General features: G+C 40.9%; 1 protein-coding gene across 1 annotated transcript in view; it reads left to right on the top strand.

The window, feature by feature from the left end:
- ADAMTS6 (ADAM metallopeptidase with thrombospondin type 1 motif 6) overlaps nt 1-16482 on the top strand; it is a 231591-nt gene that overhangs the window by 190952 nt on the left and 24157 nt on the right. The window contains exons 19-20 of the mRNA XM_018569151.1: nt 280-418; nt 7704-7833. Coding sequence (XP_018424653.1) covers nt 280-418; nt 7704-7833 — 269 coding nt within the window. The remainder of the gene's footprint in view (nt 1-279; nt 419-7703; nt 7834-16482) is intronic.

A 16482-nucleotide genomic window follows, 5' to 3' on the forward strand; every position in this document is an offset into this window, starting at 1 on the left:
ATTCTTTTGGCTTTACAAAGAATTGCTTAACTTGGTAATTTAATTTGCCGAGGAGAAGCAATACACACAGAGTGATAACAGTGCAGATAAAAAAAAAACAAGGTTGTAAAAATGTGTGTAGATTTTATTACAAATATGTGCTCTGGAGAGGGGAAAGAAAGCGGCATGTCTGTTTTCCTGTGCTTTCCACTTTCCAGACCAGGCACAGGTAAAGGAGGTGAAAGTAAAGGGGATTCATGTTTGATGAAATGGCGATTCTGTAACCATTTTTGTTGTCAGATCCTTCTACAGGAACAGAACATGGGAATTCGATATAAGTTTAATGTCCCCATCACCCGGACTGGTAGTGGCGATAATGAAGTGGGGTTTTCTTGGCATCATCTCCCATGGTCAGAATGTTCAGCTACATGTGCCGGAGGTAAGATTTATTAGTTTCAAATGTTTGCCGCAGCTACATCCTTTACTGAAAGATGGAATCAGTGTAACCAAAGGGTGTGTGCCTACAGTGACCTGTGATTGACTTAAAGTGATACTCCACCAAAAACGTGTCTATTTTTCTAACCCTAGCCCCATTGAGAGCAATTAAATGTAGATTTTTCCGTATTTTTTGTTTTGTATAAGTAGTGAAAAAAAAAGTTTTGGCTGGCGTTCCATTAGAGTGCCCAACAGCCCTAGGTATGTCCTTTCTGCTACTCCCTATCATTGTCACCATGCTTGGCTGAAGAGATGAGGCTGGTCTTGGCTCTAACCCAGTTTGCCTGAGTTCGCCCAAGCTCTGAATGCCACCCCCTTCTCCCGACCCAATCTATGGCCATAGTTGCAATGTTTCTTCGGCCCTCTGTGATGTATAGCTGCAACACAGGGAATGCACCTCCCTGCAACTGATTGAGTCAGTAGGAGGGGGTGGCGATTAGAGTTTTTAGCAAGCTTGGGCAGACCAAGACCAGCCCACCCAGCCACTAACAACACATACCAAATATGACAGCTGAGGAGCAGCAGTAGCAGCTCCAGGCCTTAAGTCAAAATACGTTAAGTGATGACATATTGCACATGCATTATATGCAATTAACAGATGTAAATAGGCCATTAAAGCATCTAAGACCAAAGACCAAACATTAAAATTTTGCAGCATACTAGTTCCCAGATAAGATGGCTGCATTAGTTTTCATTTTTCAGGCTATTTTCCTTTATTTTTACCCAGTGAACCTGCCAGTAACACACTTCCTTTCCTAGAGTGACAACCCTAGGAAAGGAAGTGTTTTAGGGCTACAGAATATCTCTTCCCTTTTACAAAGGGCATTCTCTAAAAGTGCATAGAAATTTACAAGGGCACTGGATTTCTGGCAGGATCAACATGTAAGATGTTCTTAGACTGAAGAAAGAAATCCTTTTTTTTTCTTTTTAACTTTGTCACCATGAAGATCACTGGAGAAAAGGGGAACATCAGCCACTGAATGTTGTGATTTGTTTATTTTTACAATAAGGCTGCTCAGTTCACAAAGCTATTATCGTTAGTTGTCACAATAACTCCTATTTTGAGCAATAGCAGCCAATGTAAGCTGAAAATAGTACTTGCATGGCCAAAAAAAATGATAGTTTTGAAAATAACACGTGTTCTAGCTTAGTGAAATTGGCCGTGTGTGCCTTCTAAAAATATACTCTATATTTGTAATAAATATGAAGAGCCCCTGTTTTCACCCACGTCCTGTGGCTTTACATCAGTTCTCTGTAGGGAGTTCATGTTTTTTCTATTTTACCTTTTCAACCACGTAATCCAGAATATATATTTTCCGCTAAGTATAATGCATTTATCAAACCATAGAATTCCCACCAGTGACATCAGCGATATTGCCTTGTTTTTCAGTTACACTGTGCTTGTCCTTCATGTGTTGTAATGTCCTTCAGGCCTTCCAGCTGGAGTGTGTCCGCAGGCAAAAAGTGTGCGTATAGCGTATCCACCCCATCTGATAGCACTCTGCTTTAACAGCCCCAGTGTGAGCTGCTTTCATCAGGTTAAATTAAAGCCAAACTAGTCCATTTATCCAATTTACATACAATTGCATACATAAGCTTGTTGTCCCGTCATCTCTGCAGCAGATGTGAAGCTCTTGTATTTGAAGGCTGCAGAGCTGTGCTTGTCAGCTCACCCGCTGGAACAGAGTGTAATAAAATAACCACGGCATATAATACAAAATAGATAATGATAAGTGATTTGCTGATACACTTACTGTTTAATTACACATACTAAGCTGTAAGCTGTCAAATTAAAGTAGTATTAAACTATTAACGTTTTTCAACAATGAATCCAGATCATTGCCCAGCAAAGTATTTCTTTAAAGTTTTGTCCAAGCGCTTACAGTCATCATGTTTCCGAACAGCTCCAACTCCCTCAACTTCCCTGAACTTCCTATCCAGTACAAGATCACAAGTGACAGTATAGTCTATCTAGAAGCCTATCCTACCTCAACCTAACCACTCAACCATCACGTTCTCAATTCATCCCCACACAGCTACCTCCTCATGTATCACTTGCCCTTCCCTTTTAGATTGTAAGCCCTCAGGGGCAGGGCCCTCCTTAATAGAATTGTCTTGAATTCTATTATGATTGTAATGTCTTCCTTATACTGTAAAGCGCTGCGCAAACTGTTGGCACTATATAAATCCTGTATAATAATAATGTAATAATAGTCTCTTGCAGCTGTCCAACTACTAGCATGGAGAAGGGAGCAAGGAGGAGAGGGGACATGTACCACTTACTTTTTTTCTTTTTATGTACCACTTACTAGCATGCAAGGTTGGCTCCATAGGACCCTGCAAGTGAAAAGAGCCAAAAACAGGATAATCAGGACTAGTGCTCAGGGGACCAACTGATTCTGCAGGAAGCTAAAACTTTTAAACATCAAGAAGCAGCATCCATTGTAAATTATTTAATCAGCATTTGAAATAGTGTAAAAACCTTTTGACTTTAATAACTCTTAGTGATATGTAAATCACAACAATATACTTCTCTTCTGTGCTCCCTTTTGTTCTGTTAAGTTATCATCCGTGCTCAGTTCACCTATATGTTATGGAGAGGAGGAGATGTTTTGTAGTCAAAATCAGGAAAGCAAGAGGAAGCAGCCTAGGGTGGCAGTGCTGCCCCTCCATAGACAACAGAACGGTGTCACCCTTGGGCAGAAAGGTTGTTACTGGCAGGATCACAGGGTAAAAATAAGGGAGAAGAGACGGGTCACATGTCTTGTTATCAAGTCGTGTCACCGGCCTCTTCCAATTACGGAATTCTCTCAGCAGAGATACCTCTTTGACACCTAAGACACCTTAGACACCACAGCGCAGCATGCATTTTATGAATGGGATATAAAATGCAGGCCACAATGTGCAGTAAATAGTGTGGTTGTACAACAGAGAGTCATATCCTCTGTCTTCTATATATATGCCAGGAGCTTCATTAAGGGCTCATTCACAGGGACATGCACAGTCGTAAAGCGTACAAGTCTGTGCAGAAAAAGGCACCCAGAAGGGACAGTTGGTTCGTATAGCCATGTGCTGCTGTCTGTACAACTCAATGATAGGACGCAGCTGCACGTGGCTATACGCGGACCCAAACTTGCACAGCCGAACAGGAGTGGATGCATGCCTCTTGACGCAGAGAGTCTGCAATTTTTTGTTCCCTCTGTTGTCATTAATGACATCACAAGATAGTATTGAGCTGATTTACTGACGTAGTTGAGAAACTTCACACAACAACATTTTGTGAATATTCACTTCAGTTATCCAATCATTTGGAAAGCAAATTTCTGATAACCTTGAATACCCAATCATGTGCATATAAAATAAGTAAACAGGAATTTGCTTTTCTCTTAACTGGATTTCAGTAGTGAATATTCACACAGTTTACAGAGTGAAGAGACTCCTTTACTAAATCAGCCATATTTAGCTTTGGAAGGGTTGAAGATATCAAGATAAGCTTTTGCATCAAATGCTCAACTGGCCTGCCATCCACTGTCCCCTTCAGCAACTTACAATTGAGTGTAAAAGAGTGGATAGGAAGCACCCAGCACGTGCGTGCAAACCAGTGTTACTCCCCAAACTGCGATCTAATAAAGGCGGATTTAGACAGTTCTTGTTCACATGCTTCATTCCTAGTCCAATTTTTGAAAAAGGGTATCACCTTTTGATTTAGCAATACTTTTTGCACATCTAACTATACACTATTTCTAAGTTGTTAAATTGGTATTTTTTGCAGCTCTTGAAACCATTGCCATTTTGCATTCATGCTGGACAACTGCGCTGGAAAAGGGGGGAAAATGGCGTCCAGAAAATTCAGACATTATGGTGCTTGTAAATGCTCATTTAGTGAAAATTGTGTTTATAATTTAGTATCTTGAAAAAGAATACTTGAATATAAAGCTTCTTTTTCCACTCAGAAGACAAAGGTATTGGCAAAAGGAGGAACATCTCATGATTTGATGAGGATGTCAGAAGGAATGTCTGAGTTAACCAGCTTGTTACACTTTTATTGATGCGCCATTCACCCGGTTTTGGCAATCTTATTACAGAGAACTGTAAGCTTATACCGACATTTATTTTTGCGGTTGTCCTTTAAAGCGAACATACCATGAACATATTTGCCATTCAAGGTGTCCAGTATTTTAGAGCTTCAGGGCACAGGGAGTCATAGAAGCTCAAACTGGATTCTGAGGAACATCTGCAAATCCATGAGGGTGTTTGACACTTAATCAGTTACGTTTTTGTTTTCACAAGCATGCTCTTTTATTGTTAGCCATAAATCTTGTGGATTGAAAAGCTGTTTTTTTCCATGGAGCTGCTTGCAATTATTCTCCTGACACTTTGAATCAATTTATCTAGGCGTATTTTCCATATTATGGGTGATGTCTGACGAGAGCTTTTCCTGCCAGAGATTTCATGCTACCATTTCAGACAAAAGGATCTGTTCCCAATGCTTCCTGTGTGACAGGGTCACAGCATTTCCTGGTGATTTCCACACTTAGATGATGCCAAAATTATAAGTGCAATAAGGAATTTTCACTTTTTGATTGACATTTTCAAAAAAACACCAGCTGAAAGGTTGACATGTGACTGAAGTCTGTGTATATAGACTCAGTCTCTCAAAAAGGAATCAAAGTAACCTTCCACTAAACACAGTAGGCCCCCTTATGAACAGCAGGTATCTACATGTCTCACTTGCATCACAGATCCCCAAAACAAAAAGTTTATTCCTCATTTTAGGTTAGTGGGGGAGCCATGAAAACCATTCCTTATTATCCCTTGGCCGTGGTTTATAGCACAGATTCATCTTAATAATATAGAGAAATGTGTTTCAAACTGAAACTGAATACTGATGTTTTAGGCTTGTTGGCCATCATCAGTGCAGGAAAACATTGTTTTTTTTATGCAATAGGGCTTGGGGAGCGAGGCAAGTTAAAACCCAACAGGTATTGATGAGGTGGGCCAAAAGGAACCTAAACGCCTTCTTCTGAACCAGTGCAAAGTACAGTAGAAGATATCTAATCCATCACTAATCTCAAAATCATGGGATTTGTGATTAGATATGTTGATACCTTCTGTTTTAAGAAGGCTCTGTTGTGCTTCAAGCAAGGTCATGGAAATGCAGCTATCTTCTTCAGCTATCTGAGAAGCATGGGTGGTGAGCTATCTGCCCATACTGAGATGTTTTGCCATATCTGTCATATGGGAATCTGGAAAACCTATGGTATTTGTGATCGTTTGCTCTTAAAAGAGGGAAAGATTGTGATCTTCTCATGGGGAGATTGTTGAAAAATCTCTGTGTGAAAGTGATATATATATATATATATACATATATATATATATATTGTATGTGGCCGCCAGTTATAGTAGTCCAGGTCTTATGCAGGCTCTGCTTCTTCGATAGCCTTGCTGATTCCTTATCTTACTCTAAGTCTACTAGACAGAGTGTGTCTGACAGAAAACAACAGACTCTGAAGTCTGTAATAGAATAAAACACCCACAACTCGGACTTTTAATTGCAAACATTGTACTAAATAAGCAGAATTGCTTGCTTTTATTGGGCCATTTTTATGCTGCTTAAGGTGGTTGAATACTATAAAAACAGGTTGGTAAGATGCTCACTGGTGAGCCTAATATATTCACAAATTAGGTGTAATCTCTAGGTAATCAACAGTATTTCTGCAGCCGATAATAACTGGCGTCTCACGTAATCAATATATAATCTGGAGTAATCTCTAGTTTTTCTTAATTTATGCAGCTTTGCAGATAAGATTTAGCCATACAAGGAGTGCATGGTTTTTAGTGAGTCAGTTGAGAGCGCAACCATTGTATAATACTGCCAGACAGGAAGCAGAACCTTTGTACGTAATGAGCAGATATGGCTGCCTTCATAGACATATGTACTTTCAAATTACACAGGGTTTCTAAAATGTTAAAATGGACCTTACATGAAAATGAAAGGTCTGCTTAGATGACTACACTGGATTGTTTTAGGAAACAATAAGAAAACTTTACTTAGAAGCCAACTTCCAATACTAGGAGGTGTCACCATGACTTGCCGATATATGTTGGAAGAGCTGAGTGCTGGTGTTCTTGTATTGTACTGGAGCACATTCTCAGGGAATTTCAGGCACCCAACTCTCCTGGCATGTAGCAGTGAAACACAGTGACATCATATGCGTCTCCCAGCTTTTGAAGCTAAATTCCCATAGATTTTAATCTCACAATGGTGTTTTTCACTGCTGTTTTTTAAATACTGGGCTGTCATTTAAGAAGGCCCTCAATCTTCATGAAAGGTCCTCTTTAATGCATATTGGTCAGCTAATCTGCATCATACTGTTGTCTTTTTATATGTTTATCTAACAAAAAATAAATGATTACACATTTCCTTTAAGTTGCATTTTTATTATTACCATTGGGCAACAAAACAATGTTGGCAGTTGTCCAGCATATACATCACCAACTTCGTCAATAGCTAATTGTTGCTGGTATAGAGCTTCCGAGTAACGTTTTATTTCTACAAAGTGTCCTCAGTTGTTACAAACTTCTATAAGGATGTTAATTAATGAGATGTTCAAGAATGATGTTATTATGAATGGCTGGAAAAGAGTCTACTATTGAATGGTAAAACCCTTGCAGTCTATGACAATATCGCACAGAGGCCCCTGTGAAGTGCTTTTTACTGTGTGGTGGGGTGATGCGCTCTCACTTGTGATCTATCAGCCTGATATGGCTGGGGGGCTGCTTGAAGCCTATTCAGTAGAATAACCTTGAGCTGGAGGTGCGAAATGAAAAGTGACAGAGCTTTATAATCAGAGAGCACTGAAACTGAAAGAGGATCCTTTGTGCTTCTGTGTGAGGTGGCACTTTCCCACAGTAAACTATCATATTTCATTCAAACAGCAACCATCTTTTGCTTAATTTGATTACAAGCATGTAATTAGTAGGAAGTAAACTTGCCCGTAGCAAAAAGATAATAAATAGGAATGCTGCAGCATTTCGGATTGGAAGGAAGATGGCTTTGTGGCATCATATTCTAATTCAACACCTTAGGTAAAGGAGCTCTGTTGTGAAAAATTTGTGTAGAGATTTGTAAGTAATGGCACGTAGGAACTCTGTTCCATTAAAGACTGTTTTTAAAAGTCACAGTTTTGTATGGCGTTCATAACTTCATTGAGTTTCTTGTTTTCCAGGTATACAGAGGCAAGAGGTGGTCTGTAAAAGACTGGATGACAACTCAGTTGTGCAAAATAATTACTGTGATTTGGATAGCAAGCCGCCGGAAAACCAGAGGGCCTGTAATACAGAGCTTTGTCCACCTGAGTAAGTGCTAATGCAGTTTTTTTATGTGCTATAGTAAATTGGTATTGATTAACCCAGACTGAGTCCTGGGAAATATATTGTTTTCGTTTTATTTTTTAAAGCCAAACTCCAGGCAAATATCTAAATACACACATAAAATACATACTGTATAGGAGCTGTTTTACCTGCCAAAGGATTTCTGTCTGCCCACTTCTGAGATTTGCACAGCCTCATGTTATAGCACAGCCAGGAGAATGGCTGTGAACCACTTTCTCTGTAAAAACTTTGAAATACACTGCTGACACCAATCTGCCCCGTAGATAGCGAAGGAGCAGCAGCACACATTGATCAGTTCATCTCTCTGCTGTTTCCTGCTGTTAGTGTGCTCCTTATCGGCGCATTGGCCCCAGTGTTGTTCTTCCCTTTCCTAGTTTGCTGCTGTGAAGAGTATTAAAAAAGCAACGAAAAAAACAATACCGGCGCCTCTGGTTGCAAGATGGGCTGGTTGTGTTGGTTTAAACACTCAAAAGGCAGCTCTCACTGGTCAAAAAGACCACCCAGTATTAAAAAAGGTTGATATCAAGTCAAATTCAGCTACTAGTTACATTTTAAAACATATTGATGGTTTATAGTGAATACATGGTTGCATTAATCAGTGTTTAATAGCTGCCAGACGTTCATATTTCAAAATGATTATGCTTGTTATGATAAATGGGGTTCATGAGGGCAGCTGGTAGAGCCGGTCATTGCTGGGTTTATACTGCCCTTCCCTGTGTTCCCAGGCAGCCCAGGAACATATCCTATAGGATTTTCTGGGTCTGCCTAGAGCACGGGTAACACTAAATGGCAAACCGTAGTCCAGACACAGACCAAATGGCGGTTCTGTCCAGACTTTCAATGCTGACCTGCACTGAGTTATGGCTGGTTGAACGGAGACACCCACCTCCGAGGATGTTGTTTGCAGTGCCAGCCAAACCCAGAGCAGCCCCCCCCCTCCGCTTCAGTCATGGCATCCTAGCAACCAATTACATCAGGCAGGGCCGGCTGCTACAGCCACAAGTGATGTGGGAGGCTGTACAGCCACCCAGACCACTTGTACTAGCCAGCTGCTGTACCCCTCCTTGCCAAGACCATGGCAAACAGTGTCGGATGGAGCGCGGGAGCAGACCAATTCCCCATTCTGCTCTGTGACCACTGAGGCAAGAAGCGCTGTGCTCTCTGCGCTTCCTGCTTCAGCTGTCAGAAGCCTGCGGAAGTGCCGGGTAAACAGAAGATGATACACATTCCTGTGCTTCATCGTCTATGTTGGAGGGCAGGGGAGAAATCAGTGGTGTAATAGACCCCTGATGTCTCCATAAAGAGAATCTGTCACCTCCAGATGCTGTCACATAGGAGCTTATCAGCCCCTTTGTGATACCAAAAGTTAAGTGAAAAACATTTTTAAAAGGTGATAAAAAAGTAAACAATAATAAAATAAAAAAACAACCCTGCCACCCCTGCCATCTGATTCTAATGAACACGTGTGTGTAAGGCATGCACGTGTATGTAAATGGAGGGGGACTTCTACAAAAAAAATTAAATACAATTAAACAGTGCAATGTGCTAAAATAACCACATCAGCACTATGCCTGGGAACACACACCAGCAGCTGTGCGTTACAGTGCAGCCGCTGGTATGAATGTAACCAAAATGGTGGACCACGGTACGAATACTAACTGAGTGACCAGTCTGTCTGGGCCGCAATACGGACCTTGGCTCATACAATTTTTATTAATCGGACCTTCTTGAATTTTAATTCACTACTCCTGGCCTAGAGCATCTTCGCAGTCAGTCATGCCTGGAACAGCTCCCATGAGGAAATCTCATTCTCTCTGTTTTTGTAATCTTGTTCTCTTAAAAAGCTCATAGTCATATGTGAGGACAGGGACATAATATTGAACCAAAACTGCAAAGTTCGTCCAAAAACACAGTCAGTCATCCTTTCTATAGACTGCTACATCTGCAAAACTACAGCCACTGAGCCAGCTTGCTTGTCAGTCTCACTTTTCCTCACTAATGACCGCATTCCCAAGGTAAATGAACTACGAAACAGAACAGAACCCCCTGACTGATAACTTCTCAGCTCGCACACACTCCACTTTATAACCATTATTTATACATGTAGCTCATCATTTTAAACATCTAAATGTATGCCTTATGTGGAAAATTCACTATATGTTAAATGAAACAATTTTACTGCAAATGGGAACTTGAGGGCTTGTGTAAAATGCAGTATGTGCATGGGAGTAACTGCACACAGGAGCAACTGCACACAGTAGTTACTTCATCTTGGCAAGGAATTCCGTTGAGCCTGTACGCTGAGCTGCACATGTGCGACTCATTGTAAAGGGACCAAAAAAAGTACTGACAGGTAATAAAATACGTGTACCATGGCTGCTTCCTTTAGGTGTCGTTGACATCACTGGGCCTCACTGCAGCATCCTGGGAAAATCGAGGGTCCCAAATGTTATAGCACTGTGCAGAATCACATTCTCATGGGATTTGGGATCCCCAGCTTTCCCAGGAAACCACGGTGAGGCCCAGTGACACCATCATCGTCTAGGTGAGTTCTCTAGAAACAAGGATGCAAGATGAGGTTTATTTTACATTTCTGCCCCAATTATTGCTTTTACTTAGAATTTTTCATGGGGCGATTTGCAGGATAAGCAAACTGCATGCCCTGACAATGACCCACTGATACCTTATGAGCGATTTCTCACTGCTCCGTTATTAATCACAGCCACCACTAAACCACCCATTGTCGGCTCGGTTGGAACCTAGAAGGAGCAGTGGCACCCTTTCTGTCACATGACTGTGTATGGGCCTTGCAATTGTCAGTTAGGCCAAGCACTGCATCATTTTTTTTTAATTAGAATTTTTTTATAGCGCTTTTCACCTTAGTGCTCACAGTGCTTAGGAGGTAACCTACCGGTCTTTGGGAGGTTGCCTACCACAGACAGGTAGCATGTCTGTGGGAGGAAACCAGAGTACCCGAACAAACCCACAGAGCACATCATGGGTGGAAGTCACCTATGCACAGAGAGAACATCATAGGTGGAAGTCACATGCACCCCCATACCTGGAAGCATTGGGTATTTTGCACTGGCTGCAATGGAGAAGGGAGAGGCTTTAGAGGTGTGTATTTGTGTCACTGGTGAAAGCAACTCTACAAAGACACTGTCACTTCGCTGTGATTGGGCAATGTGACAGTGTCTCTTTCACTATTTTTATTCCATTTTAATAGTTGGGTAGCACAGTACAGCATTCTGCTACTCAAGATGTATGACAAAGTTTCATAAGATATTACTCAGAACAGCTTGTGGAGACGGAGTGTAGGTGGAGGCACAGAGCCCAGTGAACACAGACATCCTTGGGGTCCAAGAGGAGAATGTGTTTTGTAGTAAGAAGGAATTGATGTTAAGTCTCAGAGAAGGTTTTGCTGTTAATTTAAGGATTTATTGTGGTCTCTGCTGGAGTGCTTGTGTCTGAAGCTGAAGGCTGTTTACCATTTGTACAGCTGAGGATTTTGACAGTCCGTGAACATGATAAATCTATCCAGCTAAACAGTATTTCTCCTTCTGCATACGTGAAGGATGAAGTGGCTCAACAAACATTTGGAATTAGTTTATTGGAAGCAGCCTCTCTTGAACCCTAGTGGGGTAAGGGCTCTCTCACTAAGGCTGAGCAGACTAAACTCTCTCCCTTAGGGAGTTGCGTTCCCAAACAATGGTATAATCTCTTAAAGCAAGTATTGACTGGGCCTCGATTGCTCTGCTTGGTGCCGTCTACATCTTATCGCTACACACAACTTAAGGCATATCTCATTCTTTTAAAGTTTATCATGCTGGAATAATCCCTGAAAAATTCTAATTTATGTATGAAAGTCAACAGATGGTTATGATAACGCTACCATTAAACTGTACCAGAATTCTACACATGTATCATTTCCTCTGCTGCTGTGCATATAAGATACTGCAGCTTCTGTTTTCTGGGAATTGGAACATTGCAAACTGAGTAAAATATAAAATGGGAACTATAGTTTCTACCACAGATGCCTTTCATAAGAAATGAGACTGGCAGAAATTCCCTCTTGTGCAACTACTGTATATGAAAAAACAATGGCAAAAACAGTTACACAAAACTGAACAGGACCATCCAAAGTCCTTTGTTGCATATGGGAAAATTTCTCCCATCATAAAACAAAGATCTTGGTAGATCAGTGAGCATGTGATGTCAGTATATAGACAGCACCTTTAATCTAGCATTTATACTGCTGCACCAGCTTAGAGTGAACCTATGCTTTGCCCATGGGTGGAGCAGCAGATGCATTGTACTGCCTCCTTTCTCAGCCGTATGCCCTTTTGCCTTTCCATGGTTTCATTCAGCTGCTGAAAGCAAAGAAAGGAAACCTATGCTCTGAGATGCTCAAGTTGGAGCTTACACAAAGCTGAGTGCTTTCTTTCCTCTTCCATATAACAACTTTGGGCCAATCACTGAGCAGCAGTGATGTCATGTGAGAGGTAGGGGAATGAGTGACGAGCTCCTCCATAATACATGGAGGTAAATATCTTTTTTTCTCCAATGTCTGAATGTAGCAAAGGGAAGGTTAATATGTGCTGTTGGGGTTGGACGAAGCACAGTCTTGCTATAAAGCCAAACCATGAAAGGCACTTGATTCGTCACATGGGTGGAAATCATGCAGAATATTTTATGGAGTCCCATGATCCATCTTTCCAACATGCGCCACTAACTTCTATAGCAATCTCCTGATGAGCCGTGCATTTTAATTTCTAAACAAATGCGTTATGCATTAAAGAGGACCTATCTTTAAAAATCACAACTCTGATGAATCAGTGGGGCACATATCAAATAGCCTAATATGCAATAGCCAAATAGCATTATATCTTAAAAGGAAAAATAGAAAATACTCTTTTCTTGTCCTTCATAAAACATTCTGCTTTGAGCTCTATCATGTAACCTACACCATAGCTGAATAGTACATGGCTTATGGCTGCCAGGTGCACCGTGCTTGTTTGGCCTCATTAGAGATTGAAAATTCAAACAAATGGTGCCTTTATACTTATTTCCTGTTATATTCTCGATTGTTAACAATATGGTATTCACTATTTTAAAAGGATTCAGAATCTAAGAATTATTATGGCTGGCCTGCCTTACAGTTTTTCCACTCGGCCTACTCTGACATTTTAAAAATGTTATTGGTGTCGTACATCGGGCTGTTCAAGTCTAATAGCACCTTGTGCCAAACACAACCAGTCCTAAGTTATTCCTGATCTATTCAGATATGCTGGAATTTTCTGAGCGGAATAAACAACCTATATAATAAAACATCTGTACTAGTGAAAAATATCACCTAAACAATGTGTGAAAAAGTATCATGTTTTTTGGGGGGTTTTCCAGCGTAGAGATTCCAACATATTGTTTACACATTTTTTTCGTTAAAGTGTATGTTCAGGCCAAAGCCTTTTTTTTTGTTCTGGATTGAATGGGGAAGAACTAGAAACCCGGTCAGTTTTTTTTTACTGGTACGTCTTTCTCCATTAAGGTGTTGTACCCTCACTTCCTGTCCTGCTAACAATGGTTTTACCAGACAGGAAGTGAGAGAAAATCTACAACAGTGACTCAGAGACCAATAAAAAAAATCTAGCCTTCCCTTCAGTACTAAAAAAAAGAACAATTTATTTAAGTTTGTGTTGCTGTTGGAGAGTTTCCTCAATTACTGTTTAGTAAAATATTGTTTGCAGAACAAAAAGCTATTTTTTTTGCTTGACATCTACTTTAAATGACCAAAATGTATCAAATTGTAACTGAAAAGGGACAAACTTTACTACATTTGGTAAATATGGAGAGATAATACAACCTTGCTATCTAAAAGAGGTTGTATCTTTTGGAAGGGAGAGTGAACCACAGTCAGTCTTACTACCTGTAAAAACATTTAAGGCCCCTTTCACACTATCTGATCATGGATCCCCTCCTGATTGTAGCGGTACAGACCGGATGTCACAGCTGTAACATCCGTGTCCATCCAGCTCTTTTCACCATCTTGCCAGGGAGTAAAAAACGGAGATGACCATGTCGGTCTAAGGGGAGTTGGATGTCAATAGACATGTGCCAGTTTTCATCAGATTACCTCCAATCCGGCACGCTCAGGTTCAGAGAAACGGAACACGGTTCCGTTTGTTTTTCTGGACCTAGCCAGAGTTGGGGGTAACCGGGTGTAAATGGACGTCCATCCATTTACTGTAGATCTGGCTGCCCTTAGACTTACATTTGGCATCCGATCAGGTTTGCCTGACACACTGACAGGCAGGCCTGATCAGACCACCCTTCTGAAAGGGGCCTAAAGCTAAACTCCAGGCAGATATAAAAGGCACGTATAAATACATCTCTGTAATAATGAATACATTATCAAACACAGCCTGTAAAGCAGAGCTCAGAGAAGGGGAGAGAGGAGCAGCACAAGGAGCTAGTTAGGTGTGCTGCAGTGCAGTCATGCTGATTGGAGGACAGAATAGAGTGACAGTGAGATGAGCTCAACATTGTGCTTTTTCTCTTATACTGTGCAGTCACAGGGTGAGGGTAGGGAGGGAACCTGTAAGTGAATGTGAAACTGCAGCAAAGAGAGACCAGGTCTCTCCCCTTTACAGGAAGGATTGTACTGTAGGGAAGAGCTGTGTAAATCTCAGGACCTGATGGACAGAAATATAAATCCAGTTCACACATACATATTTTATCTATCTATTTAGCTGTTTGCCTGGAGTTAAGCTTTAAATATAATTCATGTTACCTATGCTTATTTTATGAAACATGTCAGAGCTTATGTCTAAAGTGATACAAAGACGTGACAGTGATAATGTTTTAATTGTGAGTTATATATCGAGTGTTAGAAACATATATTTCGATTTCTGGGAAAATGTACGCCCTCGGGTTGATACCTGTGTTTTTTTTTTTTTATGTGCTGGAAAGCTTGTGCTGCAGTCTAAATAATGGAGTCTCTTGTGACATTGTCTTGTTAGAGAAGGATATCAGAGGAGCACTTTACACTTGCCTCAAATCCGGCTTCAGTTATCACAGATGTAAAAAAATATATATATTACAAAGACTTTCTTTGAGAAATAAAACAGATTGACTGCCTGTTCCATCAGATTCCAGCTGTCATTTTTTCACCTTAGGTCACAAAATTAAAGTAAACATCTGATTGGTTGCCACCGGCAACATAATAGATCACTATTATAAGTAGAGAAGGTTTTTTTTCTATTTTTGGAGGAATAGCTGAAACATCCTTTATAAGTGAGCAATGTTACATAGACATACATGCCTTTACCTTTGTTAGCAGGAAAATTATTTAGAGTTGAAATAAACTCACATCGGTCAGGCTATGTTTACTGTATGCAAATCAAGGCTTAAAGGGCATGTACGGTCAATCTGGAAGGATCACCGAGAAGGGGATGGAATAAGCACTTTTGGAGCACTTGTTTGAATCACTTTGAACAGATTGTTTTATGAACTTTTTCAGGGATCGTTTTATATTTGAACATAATTATGTATTGTGAGCAGTGTGTGTTTTTATATTTTGATGTTTTATATATTTTGCACTTTGATAATTTGGACACTCTGTGGCACTGCTTTTAATGTTTTGGGGATAATTATTTACCTGCACTTAATTATTTGGGGTTTTGATTAGTTATATTTATGTAGAGCAGTGCAATATTTGTTTATGATTTTTAGGTGGTATCAACCACTTTGGCACAGCTGCTTTGAAAATAATTAGGGTTTAGGCAGGATCACTTAAGGTGCCCATACACTGCTCGATTCTCGTACGAGAATCGGGCGAAATCCCGCGATCGTACGAGAATCGAGCAGTGTGAACTAAGACGTGCGACCGTTTCTACTGTACGGTCGCACGTCTTTTGTCGAGCCAACATGCTCGAAAACCCGCCGAGAATCGTACGATTCTTGGCGGGTTTCTAGCCTGCTCGCCCGATAGCTGCCCGATAGCTGCGGAACGGGCCGGTGTGCGCACACGCACACTGCCCGTTCTGCATTGCCGTCATCGGAAGCCCGTCCCTCAGCGGGGCGGGCTTTCGATGATCACAAGTACGATCTGCCCGTCCAAGGTGGGCAGATCGTACGGGCTTTCAAGAAGCATACGACCATCGCAAGACAAAAGTCTTGCGATGGTCGTAAGGTGTATGGGCACCTTTACACGATTGAAGGATTTATTGAAAGAGCATTTATAACCAGCCCATCTTTTTTTTTGGGGATAGAATAGGGAAAAATTAGAACCCCTGTCAATTTTTTTTATTGCCATCTGAGTACCTGCTGGGTACCAAGTCTTACTGTCCTGGTGACAGTTGTCACCAAGACAGAAAGCAATGGTAAATCCAACATTTTACAGGTTTCACCAAAAACAAGAGGCAAGGGGAAATCTTCCTTTGCGTTTATGACAACGGTCTAAAGCCAGGTATACACGCTTATGTTTTCTTTACTCAACGTGCAGGCTGAACAAAGAAGATATAACAGGTTCATCTATCAACGCTTTCGAACGTTGATGGACAAAACTCCCGCTGTTATAATACTCAAATGGAACTAGCAGCTTGTTGGCAAGGATTT

The sequence above is a fragment of the Nanorana parkeri genome, unplaced genomic scaffold, assembly GCF_000935625.1.
Source record: "Nanorana parkeri isolate BGI_ZX_2015 unplaced genomic scaffold, ASM93562v1 scaffold34, whole genome shotgun sequence".
Classification (NCBI taxonomy): domain Eukaryota; kingdom Metazoa; phylum Chordata; class Amphibia; order Anura; family Dicroglossidae; genus Nanorana; species Nanorana parkeri.